The sequence below is a fragment of the Toxotes jaculatrix genome, chromosome 16 (assembly GCF_017976425.1).
Source record: "Toxotes jaculatrix isolate fToxJac2 chromosome 16, fToxJac2.pri, whole genome shotgun sequence".
Lineage (NCBI taxonomy): Eukaryota > Metazoa > Chordata > Actinopteri > Toxotidae > Toxotes > Toxotes jaculatrix.
Window position 1 is genome coordinate 8,927,462 of NC_054409.1, and position 26,612 is coordinate 8,954,073.

The 26,612-nt window shown below is 42.2% G+C and overlaps 1 protein-coding gene across 3 annotated transcripts; it reads left to right on the plus strand.

Annotated features, from left to right (window-relative positions):
• On the plus strand, window positions 1-25,436 carry dpysl2b (dihydropyrimidinase like 2b). 3 transcript variants are annotated; one of them, XM_041058954.1, is made up of 16 exons: window positions 1-88; window positions 730-775; window positions 1,500-1,948; window positions 13,650-13,738; window positions 14,986-15,170; window positions 16,515-16,679; window positions 17,132-17,193; window positions 19,204-19,284; window positions 19,774-19,842; window positions 20,769-20,889; window positions 21,323-21,479; window positions 21,602-21,743; window positions 21,940-22,110; window positions 24,179-24,358; window positions 24,677-24,842; window positions 25,063-25,436. In XM_041058954.1, the coding sequence occupies exons 3-16, from the start codon at window positions 1,682-1,684 to the stop codon at window positions 25,152-25,154; spliced, it is 1,947 nt and encodes a 648-aa protein (XP_040914888.1). In that variant the 5' UTR covers window positions 1-88; window positions 730-775; window positions 1,500-1,681; the 3' UTR covers window positions 25,155-25,436. The 3 variants fall into 3 exon arrangements, with proteins under 3 accessions (XP_040914888.1, XP_040914887.1, XP_040914889.1); XM_041058953.1 differs by lacking the exons at window positions 1-88; window positions 730-775 and adding an exon at window positions 1,064-1,190; XM_041058955.1 differs by lacking the exons at window positions 1-88; window positions 730-775; window positions 1,500-1,948 and adding an exon at window positions 4,335-4,598.
• Window positions 25,437-26,612: the final 1,176 nt, after the last annotated feature.

Consider the following 26,612-nt stretch of genomic DNA (forward strand, 5'->3'; position numbering starts at 1 on the left):
AGTTGTGAAAAATCTGGTTGCTTTATATTCTCCAGGACGGTTCAGCCGCTTACCTTCAGGAGAGGGACTGCAGAGCATCTGCAACCCAGTCAGTTCATCAATAGTTTATTTGCATTTGTAACTGAACAGAAGGAATAGCCTTTTAGAACGTGAACCATTCATTGTGACCCTTTTTTTAAGTCCTGCAAAGCTGATTTCTCAAGAAGTCTTTAATTTGAACAATGGGGCCTTACGTGAAGGCAGTAAGAACAATTTAGATGATCTGAATATGAAGATATTTCTTACAAGAAATTACATTTCTTCTTTTTTCTGCACTTTTGTCACTGGTTTGAAGTGGGTGGGGAGTTTTTGAGTGTTTAATATATTTGTTTAATTATATAGAAATATTTAACTATTTCATTATATGTATGATAATTAAATGTTTTTTTAAGTTTGTGTATGTATTCTATGTATTTAGACATGAATATGTAATGTTATTGAGTGATAATTAAGATCTGAAGCAAAGTTTTCAGGGAATCTAATGACTAAATTTTGTAACCGCAGCCTTAACAGCTTAACCTATTTAAAACTGGTAGCAAAGAACTAACAACTAATATAATAAATGCATAAATAAACGCTAAACTTTTTGCATATAAACAATTCATTATTAAACCTTCAAATGTTCATTTTCATGTTCATTTGTCCTTTCCCACTAAACTGACTAAACCTTGTGATTTCTCCTCCCTGTAGGTATTGGTGAGAGCTGTTTGTAAGAGCCATGCACCTGGAACTCTAAGTAAGTAAAACTAAACATTGGTGTGAATGTGAGTGTGGGAGCGTAGGGTGTGGTGCTGAAGGGACAGCGCCCTTCATTGTTGGACTGGGTGTGACTCTGGGGAACTCTCCGTGGTACTGATCGCCTCTTGACCTCTCACTTTTGCCCGAAGCGCCTTGCAGACAGACATGTACACACACACATGTACACACACACACACACACACACACACACACACACACACACACACCATGTTTGAGTTATTAGATTACACAGCTCCTAAACCCAAACTCTCTGACGGGCAGGTCACTGATGCATTAGAGCTCTAGAGAACAAGTCTTTACTTTGGACAAGAAAGGACCGATCATTTCCGGACAGGCAGATCTGATGCGCTCCTGGCACCGTCACTCTCTGAACGGGTTCACACAGGCTACAGGTAATCCCTCATCGAGGAACATCCTCCTCCCGTAGCCCATTGGATCTTTATTTTGACAAAGCTAGGCTGTAGGTCTCTTGCTCATATGCTGACTTATAACTCGCACAGAGGATATTGGCTGTAGGCTAGAAGCTAATTTAGACTCATGAGTAAGCGATTCATAACAGTTTGCTGACCATAGACTGGGGAAACAGAAGAGGATTTTCTCATATCTTAGACCTAATATCAGACAGTGCGTTCTCTCCCTCTACAGTGGGAGTGTTTTCATGCAGCATTAGCCTTACAGATTTGTTTGCGCTTTTGTCACAGTGCGACCACCTGCGCTTGAAGACCGGCAAAAGGCGGTGGCTGTCCAGGCGTGCAGGGCTGAATAACAACAGCAAAAAAACAAACAAAAAAAAAAAAAAAAAACAAGAAGAAGAAGCTGAGACACGGAGCATCTGTGCAGCTACACCCCGAGAAACCTCACAGCTCCCCCGCCTGCTATAGGCATGTCGACCGCCGGGGAAGTGCCAGCATTCTTCAAGAGCATGGGCTCTGACAGCCCCGCCAGGCCGAGGCAGAAATTCTGTGGCATGTTCTGCCCGGTGGAAGGCTCCTCGGACAGCAAGACCCTGGACTTTGATGCACTCTCGGCGTGCAGGGGCAGGAGTGACCGGAGAGTCATTGACCGGCAGACCGACATCTCCCAGCCGAGGAAGGTGGAGATAAGGGAGAGCACGGGGAAAGAAGCGCTACAGAATCTGGATGATAAAAGGGTAATTTTCTAAATATTTTTTTGCATGCTTATTGCGTACATTTTAACACCTCTCTTTCTCAATCTGCCTCTTTTTTTATCCTTCTGTCTCTCAATCTTTCTCTCCATCTGTAAATTCTGTCATCCAACACTCAGATCTGTGCACCAACCTGCGCCATTTTCATCTAAAAAATCTTTCAATTACAGCCTCTGCCACTCAGCTGAGTTTGTTTAAGCTTACAGTCTGTGTATGCCAGACAACTTGCCCTGACTACATTTCCCAGAAAGCAGCGCGTTGTAAAAGAGTCAACGGAGGGGCCACCATGCAGAGCTGCCAGAGGGAGTGGCTCCTGTTAGTTAGATCTTGTAGTGTTGATTTTCCTCTCTCTGCTGCACAGCACAGTTGGCTTTGTGCTGCTTGTGTGTCCGTGAATGGCTGAAGTGGCCTTGAGGAAAACAGTGAACACCTGCTAACTCAGCGTTAACAGGTCTAAATGAGAAAAATCTGCAGAAAGGGGGCGGATGTGTGATCCAGCCCTGCCTGGTTATAAATGAGACACACACACATGTGAAATCACCAGGCTTGGGTGCTTATATGATGTAATGCATGGATGCAGCATCATGGTGCTTGTGTATTTATGCTCTCGAACAGCAGAGCTGAGGGTGTGGAGCTGGTGGACGAGAGATGGCAGCTCTGACTTGGATGACTTGCAGGAAAATCTTCCCACTTTTCTCCTGCTGGTTTGGGCTCTTACCCAGGCTTTGGTAAACCATGGCACTAACAGGATCAGTGCTTCCTTTACTTAATATTCAAGCACTCAGGATGCTGTTAAAAGCTTTTGTATTGTGGTGTTGAGCCCGGGTATGATGTTACATATTGATTGGAAGCATTAGCCACACAATCCACTCCTTACTCTTTTACCTCCGATGTCTATTTAAGTCTTACATGTATAGAGGAGTTCGCTCTCCTCTTCTCTGATATAAGAATATACTTGATTTGTTCCTGTGTATCAATAATAAAACAGATACAATTACATGATGGGATGTTTAAATGCTAATCGACATATTAGGACCATGCTTGATAAAAACGTGTCATTAGCAGACTGCAGTGGTGGAAAGTAAGTAATGGACTCAGGAACCGCTTTCAGGAACCTGTGTTTGTTGGAGTACTTCCATTTTCTGTTTCTTTATACTTCTTACTCCTCTACATTTATTAGCCACACCTTTATTCATTAATGAATTAAATAATAATACAATAACATGAAATAAATTATTCTGAAAAGGGCCACTCTGCATGATGAGTATTTTAAGTATATTTTGATGCTAATACTTCAGTACTCTTACTTAAGTAAAAATATTCAGTGTGTGACTTTTACTTATTTAAAAGTCCCTTTAAGCCAGACTATGTTGCCTGTACTCGAGCCAGTAAACTGCAGGGTTTTGCAGTTACAGCCTTAGCTGGTCTGGTATGACCAAGTAGCCAAGCCTGATGGTTATGGTTAATATTAGCAAAGTTTCTATGGCTCTGTAGCTAAGATTACTGAGTCTGACATGATGACTCGTCTGTACGTGTGCTATGGTTACATCATGTTTCAGCATGTCACAGATACACATTTGAATTATTTCTATCACACAAGTACAAGAAAAAGAAAGCAAAAATACACAGTCACTCTTTAAATGAAAAAAAAAAAAAAAAAAAAGAAAAAAACGTTGCAGCTGTTGGTGCGAAAATCAAATTCACCGAGCATTAGGATATTGAATTTCATTCACTTTAAAGTTAACTCTTCTCTGTCTGATTTAATTCTGCCTCATGTGAGCAGAATTGGAGCATTCGTCCTGTTATACAACACAAGCCAAATATCACACAGGCTTCTTGTATCCGGCTTCTGCAGAGTATGCAGCCAGTTTTATGTAATATTCATTAGAAACTCACTCTTCTTCAAACTGTGGAGGAAGATAAACCCCGTACACTGTCTTCCTGCATCCCAGCAGGTGTTACTGATTTTCTTGCCACGCCTTTAAACCACCGTGGGACACTTTAAATCACCAGTATCAGGAGCGATTCAAGAAAATGGTTGAAACAAGGTTATTCGAGCTGGACACGGGTGGAAGGATCTCACCCTGTGCACGGGCTGGGATTTTACTTAAACTCAGATTTTTTTTTTTTTTTAGAAACCGAATCTAAAATGACAAGAGTTAAGATGGCTGCTGGGTGTTTCTTCGTTTGTTCGGTCGGTGCACTCTGCCTTCACTAATCCAAAGAGATCAATTGATGGCATTAGTGCCTCTCTCCTGTCAATGGAGCAGGGCGAGGCTCTGCGCATGCTCCGTGGGGTTCCTTTATGGGGAAGAGGCTCACGAGTGGTCCCTCCCTCCCCTCTTGTCTGACTCCGTCTGGGAAGGAAAGGTTTGGTGCATCGGCGGAGACCGGGAGGCTGCCAGGACGCGATCTGGAGTTGAGAGATAGTTTGATTCTTTGACATTTGTGGCCTCCCAAGGATCGGCTGCTACCAACCATCTCCTTCTTCTTCACCATCATCATCCTCCTCCTTCCAAGCAGCAGTAATCCGCACATCCCGTTGCATTGATAGCGGTCCACGGCGCACAAGGAGACGAAACCACCGGTGAAGATGTCTGGCTATCAGGGCAAGAAGAACATCCCCCGCATCACAGTGAGTGTTGTGGTGTTTTTTAGGCTGAAGTAGCTGAGAGTAAATCCGGTCCGGTGTCCGGTGTCCGGTCGTGTGGGCCTGCGGGTGTGGGTGCAGGATGTCACCGGGGCGGCATGGTTCCTGCGCCGCTGCGCTCCTCGACAAATCTGAGCTGGAGGATTTGACCGCAGGAGTTTCTTTCTTAAATTCTTTTGTTTGTTTGTTTGTTTGCCAGTTTATTTGTAGATGCATGTCGGTTTTATTGTGAAATTCGCTTCTTAGAGACTGGGTGCACGTTAGGGTCGGTAAATCAGAGAGGCCCCTCATAGTGTGGCGAGGCTGAAAACGTGATTTTTTTTTTTTTTGCAGCATCTTTGCGACAAGTGCTCATCTCCAAATAAACCGAACCATCGCTTCACCTTAAAATATTTATTTCTGTTGCAGATTCACTCTCATTCCGCCGTTGCTTTGCCTGTGGTATGCATGACAGTTGAGATTTCACGCCGGTGGTCTTTGTTAGGCGGTGTGTCTGGTGGCCGGGTATCAATGCACACCAACTGGTGGGGGCAAATGCTTCCCCGCATCCGCGCTAACGCTCGGTACCCGGCTGGATTTTTTTTTTCAATCTCTCCTTTCACTTTGAAAAAAAAAACGTGTTTTGATGTTTTTTATTTTTATTGTTGCAGACGGATTTAAGGACACTTTAACTGTGTCACTGTGGGGCAGACTGTTTCGCTGAATTCATAACGGAGCTGCAGGGATGGTGGTGGTGGTGGTTCAATGGAAAGTAGAGAATAGGGAGGGGAAGGGAGGGGAGCCAGGGGAAGGGAGGGGACAGTGGGTCCCATTTCCTCCCATGTTTCTCTCTCAGCTGTGTAATGAAGAGAAGATGCATGCATGCAGAGCTGATCAGGAAGGAGGTCACTGTCTTGTCGGTAAAGTGAAATAATTGGGTTAAAATGTCCAGAATGGCTCAGAACATGAGGACAGACACATGGATGGAGCCGAGTGGTTCTTTTAAAGCAGATCTCAAATCTTAGTTGTGTGTCTTATTTCAGGCTTGCAGTCTGATATGAGTAAACGCTTTGTGCAGATAAAAAAAGATGCATTACTAAATTAATCATGGCTTTATAATCATTATATAAAGGATTTGCTGGGAATAGGCTCAGGGGTCCAAGGGGTCAGGTGGCTCCTAACCCTGAAGTGGCTGATATTAACATTTGGTCAAAATGATTTCTGGAAATCATGACAAAGAAGCTAGTGCCAGGACACTTATGATGCAGGTGGGGGTTAGCTGGTGGGTAGGATGAGGGGCCTTCTAGGCATCTGTGCCCAGGGGCCCATCATCTTTAAACCCATTCATTCTTATTCATACTGTGTTAGAGGAGGAATCAACCTCCATGCATCCTTCACCCTGTGGACATCATGTAGGCTGTGTGGTCAAAGTGAACCATAACTGATGTGGCCCACAGATCGACCAGTAACTCATCCCTGATCAGATGGGACGGATGTCTGAGCATCAGTGCTGAAGGGATTGGCCGATTAATTGATTAATAGAAAATTAATTGACAACAATTTTGATAAGTGGTTAATTGATTAAGGTGCTTGGTTAAGTGAAAAGTCAAAATATTCTGGTTTCAGCTTCTCAAATATGAGGATTTGCTCTGTTTTAAATCTTTGTAAATTAAATATCTTTAGGTTTTGGCCCGGTGTGCAGACATAGTAACTAATCTGTAGTTGTTTCCTTGGGCTCTGGCAACTTGTGATGAGCATTTTCTGACCTTTTTTGACACTACAAAGACTAAACAGCTAATCAGTTAGTCAGGAAATAATCCAGAGATGAATCCATAACGAACACAGTAATCAGTTGCAGCCCTATTACTCATACTGCTACAAGAAGAGATGCTGAAACACAACCACAAAAGATTTATCTCAGTGATGATGCATCTGAAAAATACTAAGAAGTGTCTCAGGCTGAGGGAAGCTAATCAGAAACAGTGCAGTCTCACCTTATGCTACACTAAAGTTTTAATATAACAGAGTCACTGTGAAACTATTGCATATTTCAACTGTTTATAAAGACAAAGGGTGTTAAAAAAAGGTCATATCATGACAATTTAATGATTTGAAACGTGTTTTTGCGCTGTGTAGAAAACAGGCAGCCTCTCAGGTGAATTCTTTTCCTCTGAACTCTTTCTCTCTTGAAAGCGCTTCGAGATGCAGCAGCCAGTTGGTGGAGAGATCAGAGGATTAGTTGGAATTGTAGTCCCAACACTGATTAAGTCAGACCTAAATGGATAGACTGCCTATTCTTGAACAGTGCATGGAAGAAGAAGCAGGTCAGAGACACAATCAACTTCTGTCTAAAACTGATTTTTCTTTTCTCAAGAATTTGGGATCTACATGCTATTTTCACACGGTATCTCAGTCACGCAGGAGTACACAATCACATCAGGGAGGAGCATGACAAATGTGTTGCATGAGACTGGAGCTGCTGGATAGAGGAGCATCTTTTAGCCACTTCATGGATTTTATTTGTCCACCTGGTCCTGGGTCTTGACCCTGTAACCAGCCTACCTCAGTGCCCGTCAGTGGGCTGCTTCACAGAGCAGGAGTGAGTGTGAGGAGAGGATGTGTTTGTTAAACCAACCAAAAGCTGGACAGGAAATTAATGAGGTTAAATCGAATAAAAACTAAACAGAAAGGCTGAAGCACCAACAAAGAAACTGTGTGTTCTGTGCCTTTTTATATGGACCAATCAAATTGTGAGTTTAGCTTTAATATAAATCAGAATTAATCCGTCATACTCTCTCCCCATTTGTCAGGAGTGGACCGTGGTGTCTGTACAACATTAGGGTCTGTCTTGGCCAGATGGAGTCCGGTCAGCTGCACAGGCAGGGATGTACTTAAGGCAGCGCTCATCAAATATGAATGAACTTCCGCAAGTTCACCACCTGGGATCGGAAGCTTCTCTGTGACTCATAAAATTTCTCAAAATTTCTGAATCATACAGTTAAGCCACAGCAGATTTCAAAGCCATTAATCGATTAATCGTTTACTCTTTAAAACATCAGCCCATCTCAGTCTCCCAGATTGTTTATCTTGTCTTACAAATAAAATAAGCCAAAAGAAACAACCCAAAAATAATCAGTTTACTATTTTAGTGCCGAGACAGATACTCAGTTAATCGTTAAGTTGATCAATAATTTGGATCATTGATTAGTCATTTAAGTCACAACTGTTGTCAAATAAGTTTCTGTCCTTCAGCAGGTCAGCGAGTCAAGTTATTTTTTTCTCCTCAAAAGAGCAGTTTGTCTTTGCTGTCTTTGCAGCAATGAGGACATATTTGATGTTTTAGTAAAATAAAGCCACAGTGTACAAAGTAAAAGGAAGGTAAAAATAGACTGAGGCTATAATAAGACTGTCCTGGATTAAAGTCTCTGTGACTGCAGTCCTCAGAGGATGAGAGATCATTAGGCGTTCTGTTAGCATACCTGTACTACAGTAGATGTCCCCAGTGGCAGCTCTGTGTGTATGTGTAGTTACTGTTAAGGTCAATGCAGCGGGCCTGCTCATGCTGTTATCTCACAGTGCACAGCAGCCCAGGGCGCTGTCTGTTCACACATCGCCCACAGCGCGCTGGTGTCCAAATCACCCACCCACCGGCTCTGCCTTGTTCACGCTCGATATCATCCCAAATTCCCCCTCTCACAATCAGCACCTGAACAGGGGAATACTGTTGAGGAAAGTCTGTAACAGAGTGGCGGCGCCTCCAGCTGCACTACGTCCTCGGCAGACTGCACAGAGACAGAATTTAAATTAATACTCAAAAGTCAGACAGAGAATTTAAGTATAGTCAAAGAGAATTAAAGTTGATTAGGTTCATACTCAAAAGGGAATTTTTGGTGATTTTTTTTATGAATCAGAGAGAGAATATCTTCATCCTCTGACTTTAAGACTTTAACTCTGAATTTCTGTGGTGATGTGAACCAGTAAAAGAAGGTAAAATCTATCCAAAGCTCCCAGTTTCTGTTTTATAAACATACACATAAAAAAAAGAAATTACTGTTCAGATACAGGTTTGTAACCGGTTAGATATTTTCCCTCTGGGAATCTACTTAATTCCTGTTTTTCCTTTTATTTTGAAAGTGCAATTGTACCGTTAAAAAAAAACAAAAAACGTTAACATATGTTTTTACAGCAGTTGTCTGAACATGTACGGAGGTGATTTTAGTAGCAGGCTGGTTTTTGAATAATCCAGGACCCACATAAATCATAGCGCTGAATGTCTGACCTGGCAGCATTCTCCACCTGACTTCACAAATGTTCCCAGGATATTTTCCATTTGGACAACAACACACCACGTTGCTGGGTTACGTCTAACACTGGCAGACGTTTTCATAGCGCCCGAGCTGATTTTGTTCTGATTTCACAAAACTCTTGTCTCTTTTCTTCTGTGGAGTGTTGTAGTTTTCACTTTGGGTTCTGGGGCTTTGTTTATGCATGTTCTTAATATTGATAGCTTATAGGGGTCATATGATACAACACATTGATCTGACAGGCTGTGATAGAGGGATGATCAATATTCCCAGACTCCACTATCAGCATGCTGAGCAGCCTACAGTATTAGCACTAATGGTATAAAGATGTTTGTTTAAAGCTGCTTTACTTTTTTTATACTGACAATGGGTCAGATGATGATGTATAATGTGAAATGGGTCACGCATAGTGATGAACCCACTGAGAATTATCACCTTAGTTTTCCTCAGCTCTATGGGCCTTTTTAGTGTTTTTGAGCTTGTTGTTTTGTCTCGTTTTGTTTTGGTTTCACAGCCCATAACTACTGTTTTTTGTTCTCTGCAGCTGGCAGCTGTTTTCAGTGCAAAAGCTCTGATAAACCCTGACCTACCCTGCACCAAACAACAGAAGATTAGCAAGTAATGAACATGGTGGAGCACTTAGCAACCAAAGAGCCTCATATTTCCCACAGGACACCAGTAAGAAAGCTAAGGGGAGAGTGGATATTGGTTGCTCCTGGTCAGCCGGATGTTTAAATTGGCAACTGATGGCCAACACCTTTAGCAAATATATTTTAAAAGTGGATATAATGACAGTTTTAGGGATTAGAACGGTGGTTATTCAGCTTTTACCCAACCATGAGATTATCAACAAAACGTTTATTAGAATAAGATTATAATAAGACTTTATCCAGTAAATTATCTGGCTAACCTTGCTAGCATGAGAGTACCTTTTTAAGTTCACATTTTTTCTCAGAGTCATACAGGCACCCCCCTCGCCATGCGTCTACAGCCCCTAAGCTGGGCTTCCCCCCAGTTGTTGAAGAACCAGGATGTTTTCTTGGAGGAAACAACATAAAGCAGTTTGAGACTGAGGGTTAATTAGATTAAAGTTATTTCTTTAAACAGAATAACCAGCGAAGAATCCATTGTACATCTTGTTTGAAAATTACGTTATGCTCGCCAAAGTGCATTCAGCTGCCGTGGCATGTACATTAGCGTGGATAAGTCTTGTAGTTTGGAGTGAAAACACAGCTCTATAGCAACAGTGACCCCATTGAGCTTTGTCCACATCCTGTTTGTGAGGCTGTAAGAGGTTCCCATGATGAAAAGGTCACTGTCATGTTTGGCAGTGATCCAGTACAATCGGATACACTCTCCAACCCCTATGAGCTCCAAAACAATTAGATGTGTAAGTCTGGATACAAAGCAAGTAATGTCTCAGCTAACTTAGCAGTTTTTTTAAAGGGTTCTGCAGCTGAACCTAAGACATGGAAACTTTTAAGACAAAAAAAAACAAAACACCTTTTTAATGGGACTTTTCAAAATGATCTGCCTCTCCCTCAGTAAGTAACCCCCCCCTAACCAGGCCTACGTTAGACCTACTTTAGGGATCAAACATGAGTAATTGTTTCTGAAAAGATAATTTTGCCTCTCAGTCTTGGCTCGCATGACTTTGAGTCTGTGTGAAAATACAAGCGTTGACTCGATAGCCGTAAGTCTGTTGACGAACTCCAACAAGTAATGTGATAATGACGGTCATGATGAGGCGCATGATGTAACTGCATATTTCAAAGCAGTTGCTGGGATGAGAACAGGCCAGCAGTGGGCTGGAGCTGAGCCAGTTGCTCCACCAGAGCAGTCTGCTCCGCATAGATGGAAGATTACCGCATGATCTATTTGCATTGGTTCCATCAGCGCTGTCAGAGCATCGCCACACCTTTCAGATGACAACTGCAAAGCATTTTCCGGACCGGCTGCAGTCAGCTGAAGTCCTCAAGTGTGTGTCAGCTGTAAGACTGTCTACAGCATGCATACATGTACAAGTTAATGCGTTTGTCTTGTTACTCTACAGCTGTAGTAAGAACAGATCAGATAAAAATAAGATTCAAGTGTAACTTAACACCCCAGTTGGCAAAATTAATTTGAGCTCAAACTGGTTTCAAAAATATACCTACAGTACTTTGTTTCAAAAACAGATGTTAGGAGCTTTGGATGGATATGACCTATTTATACTTATTCACATCACCAGATAAATCCATAGTGTGAGGCTTCAAACTATGATTAATTCACCTCCATTTCCTTGGAAAGGCTGAAGAAGGTGTGAAAAAAAGTTGTAAAAATCCTTTTGTGTGCCAGAAAGAGCTGCAGAAAGTCTGATGAACTGCCTCAAGGGATGTTACGCGAGTCACCGTTGACTGGGGCTGAAGACTCCAAGTTTGAAAACATACATAATGTGGAGATGTGGAGTCTGACAGAAGTTAGCTCATCAGACCTCTGTAGCCTGCTCCTTGGCTCTGCTTGAAGTTAGCGGCTCGGGCTGACTCCATTAGCCACTACTTGCATACCTGAATTTCTGACTGGGCTCTTGGCGGTTGAGTTGGATTGTGGGTAACGTAGGCACCAGATTTTGACGAGGAAGAATGATTAAACTGACAATAACTAATTCTGAGTCTGACAGTGTAATAGAAAGGTAATGTTCAGTGGGTGGAGAGCTGTTTTAAGATTGTTTCAGCTACTCACACTTAATTCCATTAATGAATGTGTTGTTTGTTTTTTTTTTTTTTTTCTGACTATTTGATTAAACCCTTACGTGGGAGAAGCTGGAAGCAGCAAACCATAAGGTGCATGTGAATAAAACAGCAGAAACACATAAAACAGATTAAAGAAACAGGAATAAACATATGTCACATGTTGGCCTGGTTGCTGCATGTGTATGTATGAAACAGAGTTTTCATCATGTACCAAAAAACAAATTCCACCTGCTCCTGGCTGTGCATCACTAGAAACATCAGCACCATGATTATTGAAACAGAAGTCTTGGGGGGAAAAAAAAACATCAAGTAAAATTTCAAAGAGCTGAGTCCTGCAGTGCAGAGTTGTATATTTGCTGGTTCAGATGCAGGGCGGGGCTCTGACTGGGAGCCTTTGCAGAGCAGCAGTTGTGCTTGGAGCCAGAGCTGCTGGCCAGGCAGCAGCTAGTGGCAGCGGCTCAGACAGAGCAGCCTTTGTTAGCCGGGGATGCTGGAGTCCTTGTGACCAGAGCTGCCACTCCCTTTTTGGACAGAGGGCCCGGGCTGCCGGGGTGACTCGAGGGAGGGACGGGGATCGAGGGGGCTCAGGGTTGGAGGCTGTGGAGGTGTTAGACCCCCCCCGCCCCCCCCCCTTTCCCTTTTCCCTCCCCTGCACAGTGACAAGTGGCACAGCAGCAGCAGCCATCCGTGATTGATTACACAGTCCTTGCTCTGATTGGTCCTCTCCTACGTCCATTATTATAGTGGCTCAAACACATGAAGAGGACAGAGGGGTGTGTTTGGAGGCGGGCTGCTGTCTTTATTGTTGCACAACTGAATGAATGAATAGAAGGTTCAGAATGAAAAGAATTTTTGTCACGTGCCCTTTAAAAATCACTCAAAGATTCTGCTTCCCGAAGTGTAAAAATACAAAAGGTTAACACTGTGGGAAAAATATCCAGTAAATTATAAAATATATTTAGTCTGTCACAAAGTTCCTGCACAAACATATGAATTAGTAAATATTTAAAAACTAAAAAGTAAAAATAATAAAGATGGTTTATTAGTGACATTTGCATTCATGTAAACGTTTTTTGTGAAAAAAAATCTCCTTTAAGGTGTGGTAACCTAAGTCAGAATCGAAATATGTGCTTTTTGTGTTGGATTGTTTGACCCACTATTACCACCTCCTCTTATTTCACATACAGTACACACACTTGTTTGTCACAGAGGCCTTAAACAGGCAACAAAAGGTGTGAATACAGTGAAAAATGGAGACGAGATGCTTCAGTTTGTTGGCTACTAGACATGACCGGTCGTTGCTGAATTGCTTCACTGTTTCCATTTTCCTAAACTTTTTTTAATTTGTAAAACGTGTAACCTTTCCTTCCCAATAAGTTTATGCTTCTCCTCTTCTCCTCTCTTCTTCTTTAAATCCTTTCTCTCTCTCTTCCATCCTCTCTCACTGAATCTTTTTTAATCCGGCTCTCTCTCCAATTCCCTCCTGACATTATGAACAGAATCATTGTTAAAGCATCCACACATAAACCTGGGCCTGATCCAAATATCACATCCTGTGTCCGTATATTAGAGTGTTGAGTATTAAGTGTGTGTGCAGTGTGTTTATGGATATCTGTGTGTGTGCAGAAGAAGAAAGCCAGTATTGGTTGAAAGACATTGCACAGCCATGTGTTGCTTATCAGAATGCATCCTAAAAAGGCCAAGCAGAGACTGCTCTGTAAATTGGACGACTTTGGAGTATTTATGTTAGGCTGGGACTGCCAGTCCACTCCTTTATGTGACATTTCCCAAAATGTCTTTGATCAAATGCACTTAATCCCACTTCCGATCGAGCCAAATCGGATGCTCGCCCTCATAAGTGTATTTTTATAAGCACCTATAAAATCCCAGAGCGGCCTGTATGTGTTCACATCTGCAGCGCCGCGTTCCCTCTGCTCTTCTCGAGCTTTTCCCGATGAAATATTTAATGTGTTTACATGTGATTTAACGTACAGCGACTAATCATTTCTATTGTTTTGCAGAGCGACCGCCTCCTGATCAAAGGAGCGAAGATCGTGAACGATGACCAGTCCTTCTGTGCTGACATCTATATGGAGGATGGAGTCATCAAGTGAGTTTACTGGCTTTTCTTCAAGCTGCTGACAAGTGAACAAAAACCCTCCTTTTATTATGTTATGTTATGTTATGCTATTTATAATTATGAGTTTGTCTACACTGATATTACATACATACTGCAGTGCAGCTCTGTAATAGACAATCAGTTGAAATTAGAATTTATTTCAGTTATTTCAGGCAAAAAAAAAGACCACAAAATATGGAGTTGGACAGTCTCACTTCAACTCTTCTTTCCCAGTTGCTATGGAAATGTAAAAGTCTGAATTTCCCGTTTCTGGGGCACTTTAATCAACATTTGCTCACTAAATGGACCTGAAGATAAGAGGCTCTTCATGCATCTTTCAGCCGTATGCAGCTGAATCAGGAGCTTCACAGATGGAGGACAACAAACTTCCATGGGGAAAAAAAAAAAAAAAAAAAAAAAAAAATCGGGGCTGGAGCTCACATGATGTTGTGAACCTAGAAGAGGTGCACACATTTGTCATTGCATAATTAGTTGAACAGGATTTCAAATCTGTCGAATAATGTATCCAAGATTTGGAGTGCCACGCCCCATGCACTGAAATCACAACAGAAACAAAAGAGTTATAAAAAAATAAAGTACAAAAAGTGAGAATACTGCATCAAGTACCATCATTTAGAGGAAACATGACAAATTCTGTTCTTCATTCAGGCCAAACAGCTCACTTGTGTTAAGCATCTGTCAGTTACAGAGGCTGCAAATCAATCAGTGTCAAATCATATTGGTTTTCTATTATTTTTTAACAGGTTGTGGAGAAATTTGATTTGTTATATCTTTAACTTTGTACACGATTTGTACAGTTTTATGAGCCTTTTCTAATTAAATTGACCATAAATGCAAATTTATAGCTCAGAGCAGTGCAATATAAAAGCTCATATCTTTGATATGTTGGTATTTCATTAAACAATACACAGCCTCTTTGTTTATTGTTTTTGCTGTTTTTTTTAATCTTTATTTGTTTCATGTATTTTGTGACTGTAAACTAATCTTGAGAAGAAATACAGTCAATTCTAATATAAACTCATGAAAATTCCTACATTCTAAAAAAAGGGGGAAAAATAAAGAAAATGTATCTCTGTAAAAATCATCTATATTCTAAAAATCTTGTCCACTGATATATAAACTGTAAAAACATTCAGTAACCAGTTGATTTCTTTTTAACCTTTAGATATCTTTGCTTTTCTCTCTTCTTTTTATAATTTATTACTTTCTTTTTTCAGACAAATTGGGGAGAACCTCATCGTGCCCGGTGGGGTAAAAACCATCGATGCCCACGGCCGCATGTTGATGCCGGGCGGCATCGACGTGCACACGCGTTTCCAGATGCCTGATCGAGGTATGACGTCTGCAGATGACTTCTACCAGGGAACCAGGGCTGCGCTGGCTGGAGGCACCACCATGATCAGTGAGTCACTGAGCGGAGGGAGATCCTGTTTATTAATTTCTTTATTTCTGTCTGTTAGAGAATCACCGCAGTGTCTGCAGAGCGTCTTTCCCTGCAGTGATTCTTCATCCACTGATTGGCTTTAATTGAAAATATCTTAATGAGAACAGGAAGAGTGCCAGGCCTGTTCATGACCGAGCCAAATGATTAAACCGCCCATCTGCTCTGAGGACTCAGAGCCACGAGGTGCTGACTGCTCTTCAAGCTGAGCCAGGACGTTTCCCTTTGGAAACACAAATGCTGCAGATTGGTCGCTGTTATTTTACAAACCCTGCATGAATGTTGTCGTTCGTAGATTTTAGCTTTTTACTGTTGTAGTTCTGTTTGCATTTGCTTAATCCAGATCTCAGCCCTGTTTGTTCTTTGTGCTTCCCCCTAAGTTTGTTAAGGTTTCCTCTTATGATGTGAAATAGGTGTCACTGTTTGAATATTAGCTCTGATGTAAGACAACAACAGAGCTAAATGTAAATCTCCCCTCTAATTGTCACACTGACTCTCCCCCCTGACTCAGCAGCAACACCCTCCTCTCCCTCACAGCAGAACAAACACTCCCAGACTGTCGAGCCTCCTTGTCACCTCAGGCTGAACGCTGACTGCTGCAGACTCAGACCGGTCTGGAGCTGGGAGTATGGCAGCCTGGTGACTAGACTGTCAGTGGAGTGCACATCACATGTGGACAGATGTGATTGCACCAAAAATGGAAAATGACAGTTTGAAGTGTGATTGGAGAGGCCTTTTGTAGTATAACACAAATTAGTGCTGAAAAGATTAGCCGATTTGTCATTTGATAGAAAATTTCACAATAAAAGCTCTGGGAAATTGTGAAAGGCATTTTTAAAAACTATTTTCTGCCTAATAAATAATTAAAAAATTGGAAATGTGGACATGTATGCTTTCCTGACTGCACTGAGGGACGATTTAACCAACTGGCTCCTCTGCTTAGGCAGATATGAGCCGTTATGTTCAGTTATTTGTGTCTGAGTAACATCTCCAGATGTGACATCTTGAGCCCATATAAATGTGTCTTTGGGTGGTGGAAACCATAAACAGATGATGTTTGTACTTGGAGTGCAGGCTCTGGTTTGAATAGAGACAGGAGATCTGGCTCTTTTCAAAGATCATTACGCAAGTAGTCATTTCGGACAAATTTGGAACATACTGGGCTGCCAGGTGTGAATCAGGCGTATTCAGGTCCAGACTCAACATCAGTAAATGTGGATAACAGATAATGTCAAGTAGAAACACTACAGGGGTCTGAGTCACAGTGTTTGTGTTTAATAATTTTGCGTGTTTGTGTGTGTCCAGTTGACCATGTGGTACCTGAGCCCGGCCTCAGCCTCATCTCGGCCTTCGAGCAGTGGCGCGAATGGGCCGACAGCAAGTCCTGCTGCGACTACTCGCTGCACGTCGACATCACCGAGTGGCACAAAGGCCTCCAGGAGGAGATGGAGGCGCTCGTGAAGGATCACGGTGCGACCACACACCCACTGCAAAGTCACATCAGAGCCTCTCAGATGAAGATGTTTGAAAGATGTCAATGAAAAGAAAATATTTAAAGCTGCTTTAAGAACAACTTCCGGCAGCAACAGATTTTTGAAAAAACATTTAATATCCGTTCCCATCAGTCAGGTAACCTGTTTGCAGCAAATAGCACATGGCACACTTATTCTAAAACCTATCCTAATATCAAGGAATGTGATTTTTGTTAGCAGGAAAAACAGCAGAGCAAGAGAGAAACGAGACTGAAAGTCACACTAGCGGCCTCTAGAGGCTGCAACGTTCACTACACCCCACAAGACAAGGACAATAACAGTTAGCTAAGTTATATCATGCACCAGTGTTTTGTTTTTTTGTTTGGACAAATTTGCAGTATTTTATTTAAAGGAGATGAAAAACATCCACTAAGATTTATTTCTTTTTAGGTGTCAACTCTTTCCTGGTCTACCTGGCTTATAAAGATATTTTCCAGCTTACTGATGCTCAGGTGAGGCCTCCTCTCTTTTTTCGTACTTTTCATATTATCCTTTAACATCAAACATGCTGCTGCACGTAAATCCATACAAATTTGTCTCATGGGCGTCACCTTCATCATCATTAAACAAGATGTGAGACAAGACAGCACACAAATGAATCCACAGACAAAGATGATATTGTTTAGTGTAGAAGCTAAATCTAAATAATCTAACTCATCATAACGTGTTTATTGTTCCAGACTGGGAGCTCAGCCAGAGGAGTAACAGTTGTAAGGATTAAAAAAAAAAAAAAAAAAGTATTTTGGATACCTTTGTCAACCTGCCAAGATGCTCACTGCATTTATGTTTGTATTTGATCTGGCAACACACTGTTCAGTGGCATGAAGTAAGAACTCGAAGAAGCAGGGATAGAGATTAGTAGCCTACAGTAAGTCTGACATTTTAATATCATAAAAGTCATATCTCAGTCTTGGTCTTGGCTCTTGCTCTCGTCCTACAGTGTGAGTTACAGTCACAGTCTGTTTATCTTGGCGAGGCGTTGTTTCGTGCTGCTTATCTGTGTGTTTCTCTTGGGAGACCGAAGGGATAATGAAAGCCACACCTCCCTCTCAGTGTCCCTCTGACTCACAGTTAAAATGAATTAATCCCATTTGAAAGCTGTTTTAAAACAGATCTGTGTTGCTCTTTGCACCTGTGCGAGGAATGTTCACAGGCTGGTGCAGCCAGAGTTTATCATTTTCTCTCCCGTGTCAAACTTTGATGGCCCTTTATTGTTTGGCAGCCGGGGAGATGTTGACTCATTCAGTGAGTCGGGTTTCCTTCAGTCTGTGAAGTCATTTTTGTACTTAAACAATCAAAAATGTGGGAGACTCACATACTGTTCTGGACTAATGTTTTATTTCAAAACAAATTTGGAGTCATTAAGGTCATTTTTATTGTCTGGTTGATTTTACATCATTTTTTGGGCTTCACATCTCAATGATTAGTGTAAACACAGTGGGTCTGATGGTAATTGCAGCGTCCAGTGCCAAAACTATCCGTTGATTAGTCGATTGGCGAAATGACAGAAGATTTATTGACAGTTTTGCTGACTGATCAATGGTCTTTTAAAGCCAAACCTTCTCTGGTTCCAGCTTCTCACAAGTGATGATTTGCTTCTCATCTCAGTTTTATTATATGATTGTAAATTGATTGTGTTTGGGGTTTGGACTGTTACTTACACGAAGCAAGCAAAGTTTAAGACGGCACCTTGGCCATGGGAACTGAACAGAAAAGATATTAAAGATTTTATTTAATAATAAAAAAGTTATTAGTTGCAGCCTTAGGCCTTTGACTGCCAGGTCAAATCTGTTTGTTTTTTTTTTTTTTTATGTATCCAGATTGTATCCAGATTGATTTCAGAAAATCTGGACTGCAAAGAAAACAAAAAACAAAACCCACATGAAATGAAATTTTTGCAAATCAGATCCAAAGCACATTTGTAGGTGAAAGGGAATTCAACCAGATTTCTACAGGTGCATCTTCTCAGATCAGATTTCAGAGTGTTTTCTTATATATACACACAACAACAACACCAAATTCAGAGTGACGTAGCTACGTAGTCACTGGCACCTGTGTTGTTACTACAGCAACCCATGCAGATAGGTTGGTGATGTCTGGACACACGCATCCAATCTGATCACTTGCAAATAACTGTGTGGAAAATCTGATTTGCCTTCAGCCTCAACAAAGCCTTAGGGTTCATAAAATTATGTAACTGTTTAGAAGAACAAATCTGAGATAGTTGTCAACAACTAATATAATCAGTATTTAATCAGTATAGTGATGTGCGAGCACAACAAATCTCTGGAGTCTGCAGCTGTGCTAGCGGCTCTGTGAGGCTTAGAACTTTAAGCTAAATTATAATGTCAGCATGCTATATATTTTATTTTATTTCCTAATCATTAAAAACCAGTCTACTGTATATACATTCTGCTGTGCTGTCTCAACATCGAGATCATAACTGCGTCTCTTTGCCGCAGGTGTACGAAGTGTTCAGTGTGATCCGCGATCTGGGAGCCATCGCCCAGGTGCACGCCGAGAACGGAGACATCGTAGCTGAGGTACGACACTTCAGCCCATAATGAGCTGGGATCGTAGACACGGGACTTTCTTTCTGCTGGACGATGCCTTTAAAACTGGCAACAAAAGGGAAAATAAAACCCTAAGCCTCAAGTGTCTCGAGACGTTGCTCAACACCAGCACACTGAGCGCAAAGGCTGACGGCCTCTCTGTGCTTTATTAAACCCCGTAAAGCTGTGACACATCACAGTTTCTCCACAGTCATGATGAAATGTTCAATACTGAGCTCTTAATAGCCAACAGATGAGGATGATGAATATTCATGGGGGTCATGGCCATGCAGCGTTTTTTCACTGCCAAGGCTGGTCATGAGGAACATGCGTGCACCTGCACATGACTCAACATCTCGCATTTCCACGGTGGTTTATTTGTGTGTGTGTGTGTGTGTGTGTGTGTGTGTGTGTGTGTGTGTGTGTGTGTGTGTGTGTGTGTGTGTGTGTGTGTGTGTGTGCATGCATTTGTCTATTTAGGAGCAGCGCAGGATCCTGGAGCAGGGGATCACTGGGCCTGAGGGACACGTCCTGAGTCACCCTGAGGAGGTGAGACAAGAGTTTCAGCTCTGTGGATCCTAACTGACCTGCGTGGATTTTAGGGTGAAAAGCTGGTGTGACTTTTGAAAGTGACAAAAATCTAAGAATGACTTATTGCAGCTCTGTTTTTCCTCCTTAAATTTCCCTTCTTCTTTTTTTTTTTTTTTTTTTTTTTTTTACTATTATCTAATTCATAATTTAATGTAAGGTAAAATACACAATGGTTTCTCTCTGCTGAACAAACCTTGGCCATCATAGAACAGTGATGAAAAACCTCTGGCAAAAATCAGAGAAAAGGGACACCTTGGCAAAAAATAAAAGCAGAAAATTAATCCAAAACAGACAAGATGAAGAATCCACAGTGTTCTCTCTGCTTGGAACATTTTGGTGCTTTCTTTTGTCAATGAAAAATCACAGTCCTGCCATTTCACTGGTCAAAATAAGTTGCCAAGGTGTCCATCCTCGCTTTTTACCTTATTTTTGTTGCTGTGGGTGGCAAAATGCATGTCTGATGTCTAATAACAAACTCGTGTCTGTATAGTGACTATGATTCCACAGCTGGTTAGCTTAGCTTGTCTTTTTTGGGGGGGCTATAAGGCCTGTTGTAGTGTGTAAAATACGACTGGGTCCAAAACACACCTAATGTAGCAGTCTTAAGGCCAAAGCGTCCCACGGGTGGGACAGTGGATTTTAAAAGGTTAATTTATCTTATATCATTTTCAGTAAACTCTGAGCTGTTATGTCATCCAATAAAACCTCCGCCCCAAAGTTTTACATCCTCACATGAAATACGGAAGAGATCATTTTTGACATATGACTGTGAGACACATGTGGTGGTGATTAGTGAGATAAGGATGAAGCAGAGCCTCTCAGTGAGCCAGGATGAGGATCGGGACTCAAAACTACTATTTTTCCGCCACTTCTCTCTCCTTCAGGTGGAGGCAGAGGCTGTGAACCGCTCTGTGACCGTGGCCAATCAGACCAACTGCCCCCTGTACGTCACCAAGGTGATGAGCAAAAGCGCAGCTGATGTCATCGCTCAGGCGAGGAAGAAGGGTGAGACTGCACAACCGAATATTTTTCTCAGCTTGTGCTAATTAAATCCACATTTCCTGCTGGGGTTGTCATCATTTTTAATGTTTCCTTTCTAAAACTAGAAACCACAAAGATGAGACTTAAAACAAAACCTCAGTCTGCTCCACTAACAACCGACATAAATACTCAATTTTGTGGATTTCCACAATTAAATTTAAGGTTTGGACTAGAAAACGTCTACTCAATTAAAATTACTTTCAATGCTCAATTCCAATCACGTGTTTTCCTACAGTAGATTTTACAGAAAACAGAAGGAGTAAAACAAACACAAACGAGCACAAACAGTAGTTAGAGCATGTCTGTGCGGCACTGGAAACATTCAACAGTCCACGTGACATGTATGCAACAGACTAGGAGCAGAGTATCTGGTGTTAAAGTGGGACTGAAATTTCAGGCACTGTGGTCTACGGAGAGCCAATCACTGCCAGCCTGGGAACAGACGGTTCACACTATTGGAGCAAGAACTGGGCCAAAGCCGCCGCCTACGTCACCTCCCCTCCCCTGAGCCCCGACCCCACCACACCAGACTATCTCAACTCTCTGCTCTCCTGGTAAGAGGATGATCCAGACATTCGAACTATAGACACAGTGAAAAATGTCATAATGACAGAGCTTGAGCTTAACTCCCCTGTCCTCGCTGTTCTCGCTCTCTGCCCCATGACCTGCTGTATAGTGGAGACCTGCAGGTGACAGGAAGTGCACACTGTCCCTTCAACACCGCCCAGCGCGCTGTGGGCAAAGATGACTTCAGCTTGATTCCTGAGGGTGTCAATGGCACTGAGGAGAGGATGTCCATCATCTGGGACAAGTGTGTGGTACGTATTATTTATACAGTTTTTGCTGGTGTGTGGCAAACTGGATAAAATGACATTATATTTGACTTTAAATCATGATATTTATCATAATAAAGTACATGTGATGGAAAGTTAACTGTTTCTGGATCAAATAAGCAGAAAGTGAATGCAGATGAAAACAAGACCAGATAAAAGACTGCCACTCCTGTTCTTTCAGGTGACAGGTAAGATGGATGAGAACCAGTTTGTGGCAGTGACCAGCACCAACGCGGCCAAGATCTTCAACCTGTACCCCCGCAAGGGTCGCATCGCTGTGGGCTCAGATGCTGATCTGGTGCTGTGGGACCCAGACGTCACGAAGATTATCTCCGCCAAGAGCCACAACTCAGTACGATCTTCACTCATAAACACATAACCGATAACATTTACACCTCAGTACAAGTGAGGCCTATTGTCTTCAAATGTTAAAGCCCCTGTGTGTGTTATTTTTATGTGATTGCTGTCCACCACTGTGTCTTTTTGACATCACGACACCATCAGCCCCAAACTACACACATGCTTTTGGACATATAGTGCAATTATATGGACACCATGAAGGTAACATTCTTCCAAATTAAAAGTCAAAGAGTAAAAGGAGTGAAATTAAGGGCAGCTCGAGTAAGTGGTGTAATAGTCCACTCTTCTGTTGTAAGGGATGACTCTGGTTTTATGGCCGTCTGACTGCTGAACAGGGTGTGGGCCTCACACAGCGTCAAGGGAGTGATGTCATCCCTAAAATCTGCCAGAGAACTGGAACACATCATTTCTGATTGTTAGCAGGCAGATCATGTGTGTGTATATATGTGTGTGTGTGTGTGTGTGTGTGTGTGTGTGTGTGTGTGTGTGTGTGTGTGTGTGTGTGTGTGTGTGTGTGAGTGTGAGTGAGTGAGTAAGAGAGACAGAGAGAGACTATTGCTCTGTATGTTCTTCTAATCCTGTCATATTCTTTGGTTTCTTTTTATTCCACTTGGTCAGAAAATGACGGACTGATGTTCATGGGAGAAATTGCTCATTTGGAGTGTTTATATGTGTGTGTGTGTGTGTGTGTGTGTGTGTGTGTGTGTGTGTGTGTGTGTGCGGCCTACTGGTGATCTCATTTCAGGTTTTCAGAGTCCACCAGATTGCCATGACCTCAGCTTTAGCTGCAGTAGCTTTTAGGAGAAAGCAGTCATACAGTACAGCTTCCAGATTGGTCACACAGCAACCTTCCCACCCTCCTGGTCAACACACACACACACACCCAAACACCCAGACCGCTATAACAACCCCACTTCTCCTTCTTCTTTCTCTGGCCTGAGAACTGAAGCCTCCATGCCACATCAGTTGCCCCCACCCCAAACGATTAGCTTCGCTTTCTTTATTAGCATTAGAAGTCAGCGCGAACACTCTTAACTCCGTCCGAGTTAAATCAGTTAAGCTCCTTTCAGAAGTGCACTTTAATCCATAAACACTTTGGCAGTTTTACAGAGTGGCATCATGTGTGAACACAATCTGCAGCCCATCAGCATTACTCTGGCAATTTTTCAATTAAAGACTAAGTGAGATTTTCATAACTGTGTGAACTAAAGCAGCAACAGTCCCAGTTACAGCATGTGCTGCAGGGAGGTTACGTCAACCTTATGACAGGGGGAAAAAAAATCAGCTGGAGAAGATGAATCATTGTATCTCTGCTTTGAAGGTATTTCTGTGATAATTTATTACATCGACTTTGTTGTTATGAGGCACAAGCAGCTGTCATAAAACAAAGCAGGAATCCAGCTGTCAGCTGTCAGACGAGAACTTCAACCTGCTTCGAATCCAAAAACACAAACTGAAAATCACCTCATTTCTATCTTTAAAACATGTCATATATGCGCTACCATGTGATGGATAATGCTGGGGGCATAAAAGCCAAAAGTGTGTAAAATAACCGAGAATCCATCACTTAGGCAGTTTATTTGAGAATTCAGAACATTCCTCTGCTCTTTTGCCCTTAATTTCCAACTCACAGCAGTTATCCAGCACTGTATCCAACATCTATTAGTAAAGGTGCTGTCATGTGTAAACAGAGTCAACGTGGTATTTTTCTGTAGTGGAGCATTTTGAATACAAAACCGTCACCTTACACAGATAATTGATCGTCGCTGTGATGAATGGTTGTGGAAGGGTCCTGAGTCAGTCGCTTTATTAGCATCAGCTACAGGCTGATGAAAGGTCAATCACAGTCACCAAACTGTGAACTATTATGAGACCTGAGCTTATGTGACCTTAGACAGTGAGGAATAAGCCCAAGAAAACTGAATTTACTAATCAGTAAACAAAAGAGGGATTGTGGTGTTTACTGTATATATTTTTTTATATGTATTTGTGCATGTTGGCCAGTTTTTACTGCAGTTGTTCTTTTTCATCTACTTTGACGTCTCTGTTCTCCTCTACAGACTGTGGAGTACAACATCTTTGAAGGCACAGAGGTGCGCGGTGGGCCTCTGGTGGTCATCAGCCAGGGCAAGATCGTCTTGGAGGAGGGGAACCTCCACACGACCGAGGGCTCGGGACGCTATGTGGCCCGTAAACCTTTCCCCGACTTTGTCTACAAAAGGATAAAGGCTCGCAGCAGGGTATAGTCGTGTTTAGGGCTTTTTGATTTATACTGGTACTGACCATCGTCCAACAGCCACTGGTCAAAGGGCAAATCTTGTCTAGTGAGGCTGTGGTTGTTGTAACAAAAGGGCATTTTGACCTCAATGTTGCTCTCCACACTCAGAAATCTTATAATGATTTATGTTTGTTTTGTGGCAAACTGGAGGGATGATGCAGCTTCTTAAGGACTGGCTGTAAATGTGCATGCATCATTATTGGAATGGATGGTTTGAATATTTCCTTGTTAGTTTTCACTGTCATGATTGTTTCTGATTGTCTCGTTCGCCAAAATGCAGCTGGCTGAGCTGAGGGGTGTACCCAGAGGACTGTACGACGGTCCGGTCTGCGAGGTGTCAGTCACCCCTAAAACCATGACTCCCGCCTCCTCTGCCAAGACCTCACCTGCCAAGCAGCCCAACCAGCCCGTCCGTAACCTGCACCAGTCTGGATTCAGTCTATCTGGTCTGTGACACATTAAAGGAACGGTTCAGTTTTGGGTGGAAAATTTTGCTGTTTTTGTTTTCTCTCTGCCCAGAGTTTCTCATGCAAAAGAATTTTTTTTTATTTGCTTTCTGGTGTGACAAGACCCAATGAGTCATTTGTAAAGTTAATAAAATTGCCTCCGAAAAACTGAAATATCATATAAACCTTGCATTGCCAACTTTCCATTTTTCACACACAGGTGCTCAGATTGATGACAACATTCCTCGCAGGAACACCCAGCGCATTGTGGCGCCTCCAGGTGGCAGGGCCAACATCACCAGCCTGGGTTAGAGCCCCCACCCTCGGCCGATGAGGAGGAAACAAAGGTTTGAGGGAGGGCAGCCAGTGGGAGCTGAAGGGTCGAGAAACCACGTCACGACACCAGAGGCCTCCACCCTCGCAGAACCTGACCGGGTCACCCTCGATCTTTCACTTCCTCCTTTGCCGCTTTTTCACATACCCACTCTCCTCTTCCCCAAAACCTGATCCTAGAGGACACAGCTAGAAACAAAAAAAAAAAAAAAAAGTCTGCCTCATGATGAAAAAAGAGAAAAAAAATGAAAACACTCCTTATTTGAGCACTTTTGACAGCATTATTTAGTTTTTTTTTTATACTGTACTTTGTCCCTGCCATGTATCCTTTTGATGTTTTTATCTTTTTCTGTTGTTTTGATGGAGGGGTCTAGTGAGACTAAACTGAATTAACACAGTTCAGAAAAGAAAATAATTTCTTGCAGGACGTCCATTGCATTTCCATTCTTTCTTTTCATTTTGGGAGTAGCTTAAATGGAGCATGGGTACAAAACCAGTGTTGTTATTTTCTTATTTTGGTTTTAAATAGGCCAAATGGTGAGTTGCTTGAAATTGAATAGTCTTACGAGTTTATTCAGTCGACAAGAATCTAATACTTCATTCAAGCTGTCGACTGTTTGTGATTTGTATTATGTTGCATTTCAATCGCTTTGCTTTCCAGTGCATCGCCATCTGTAAAACACCGCTGCAGTCAGTATCTAGCTGATTGCCTGCCACGAAGATGGCCTTAAGATTTGAAAAACTGAGCAACACAGCAATCTTTTATTAGAGTTATAGACTCTCGCTGCTCTGGCTCTCATCTCGTGTTTTCCCACCTGTGGCTTAGCTAAGGTACAGAAGTAAAAAAACATATTCCATATTTGGCAGCTGGCTTAGAGCTTGTGAGTTGGCGGGAAAAAAAAAAAGTCTTGTGGCGCAGAGGGAGCTTTGGCAGGTAGTAAATAGAGCTTTATGCCTCATTTCTGAGCATAAGGCCATCGTTAAGTGGGAGGACTGAAGGAAAGATTTAGGGAGGAAAGAGAAAGTTGTAATTCGCTGTCATGTCAGATTCAAACCTTTCCTTGCCTTATTGCTTCTTAACGCCGTCCTTTTAGAGAACCTTCGGAAGTGTGGGGAAGGTGCCATTCACTACGCAGCTACGCATTTTCCACTTTGTTTGCATTCCTGTGAATCATAAAGCTCCAAATTTTTCCATTGACAGCTGTTGAAGCATCCAATAACCGTCCATCACCAACCAGTGCATTTACACTCAGAATGTTTCTCCTCTTCCTCCTCATGTGACTGTTTTATACTCATCAAAATCCCTCTTTCCTTTCTACTCGTTATGTGCCTGAACCCACAGAAGTTGTACTGATAGTTTGATTTTTTTTTTCCTTCTTGTTTTGTTATTCTTATTGAGGTAAGTGAAGGATGTAAGATAAAAAAAAAGATGTAAAA

Coding starts and splice junctions, on each gene's coding strand:
- dpysl2b (XM_041058954.1), top strand. CDS start 1,682: ATGTCGACCGCCGGGGAAGTGCCAGCATTCTTCAAGAGCATGGGCTCT. Junction 24,359..24,676: donor GGATAAAGGCTCGCAGCAGG/GTATAGTCGTGT, acceptor GCCAAAATGCAG/CTGGCTGAGCTGAGGGGTGT. Junction 24,843..25,062: donor GTCTGGATTCAGTCTATCTG/GTCTGTGACACA, acceptor TTTCACACACAG/GTGCTCAGATTGATGACAAC.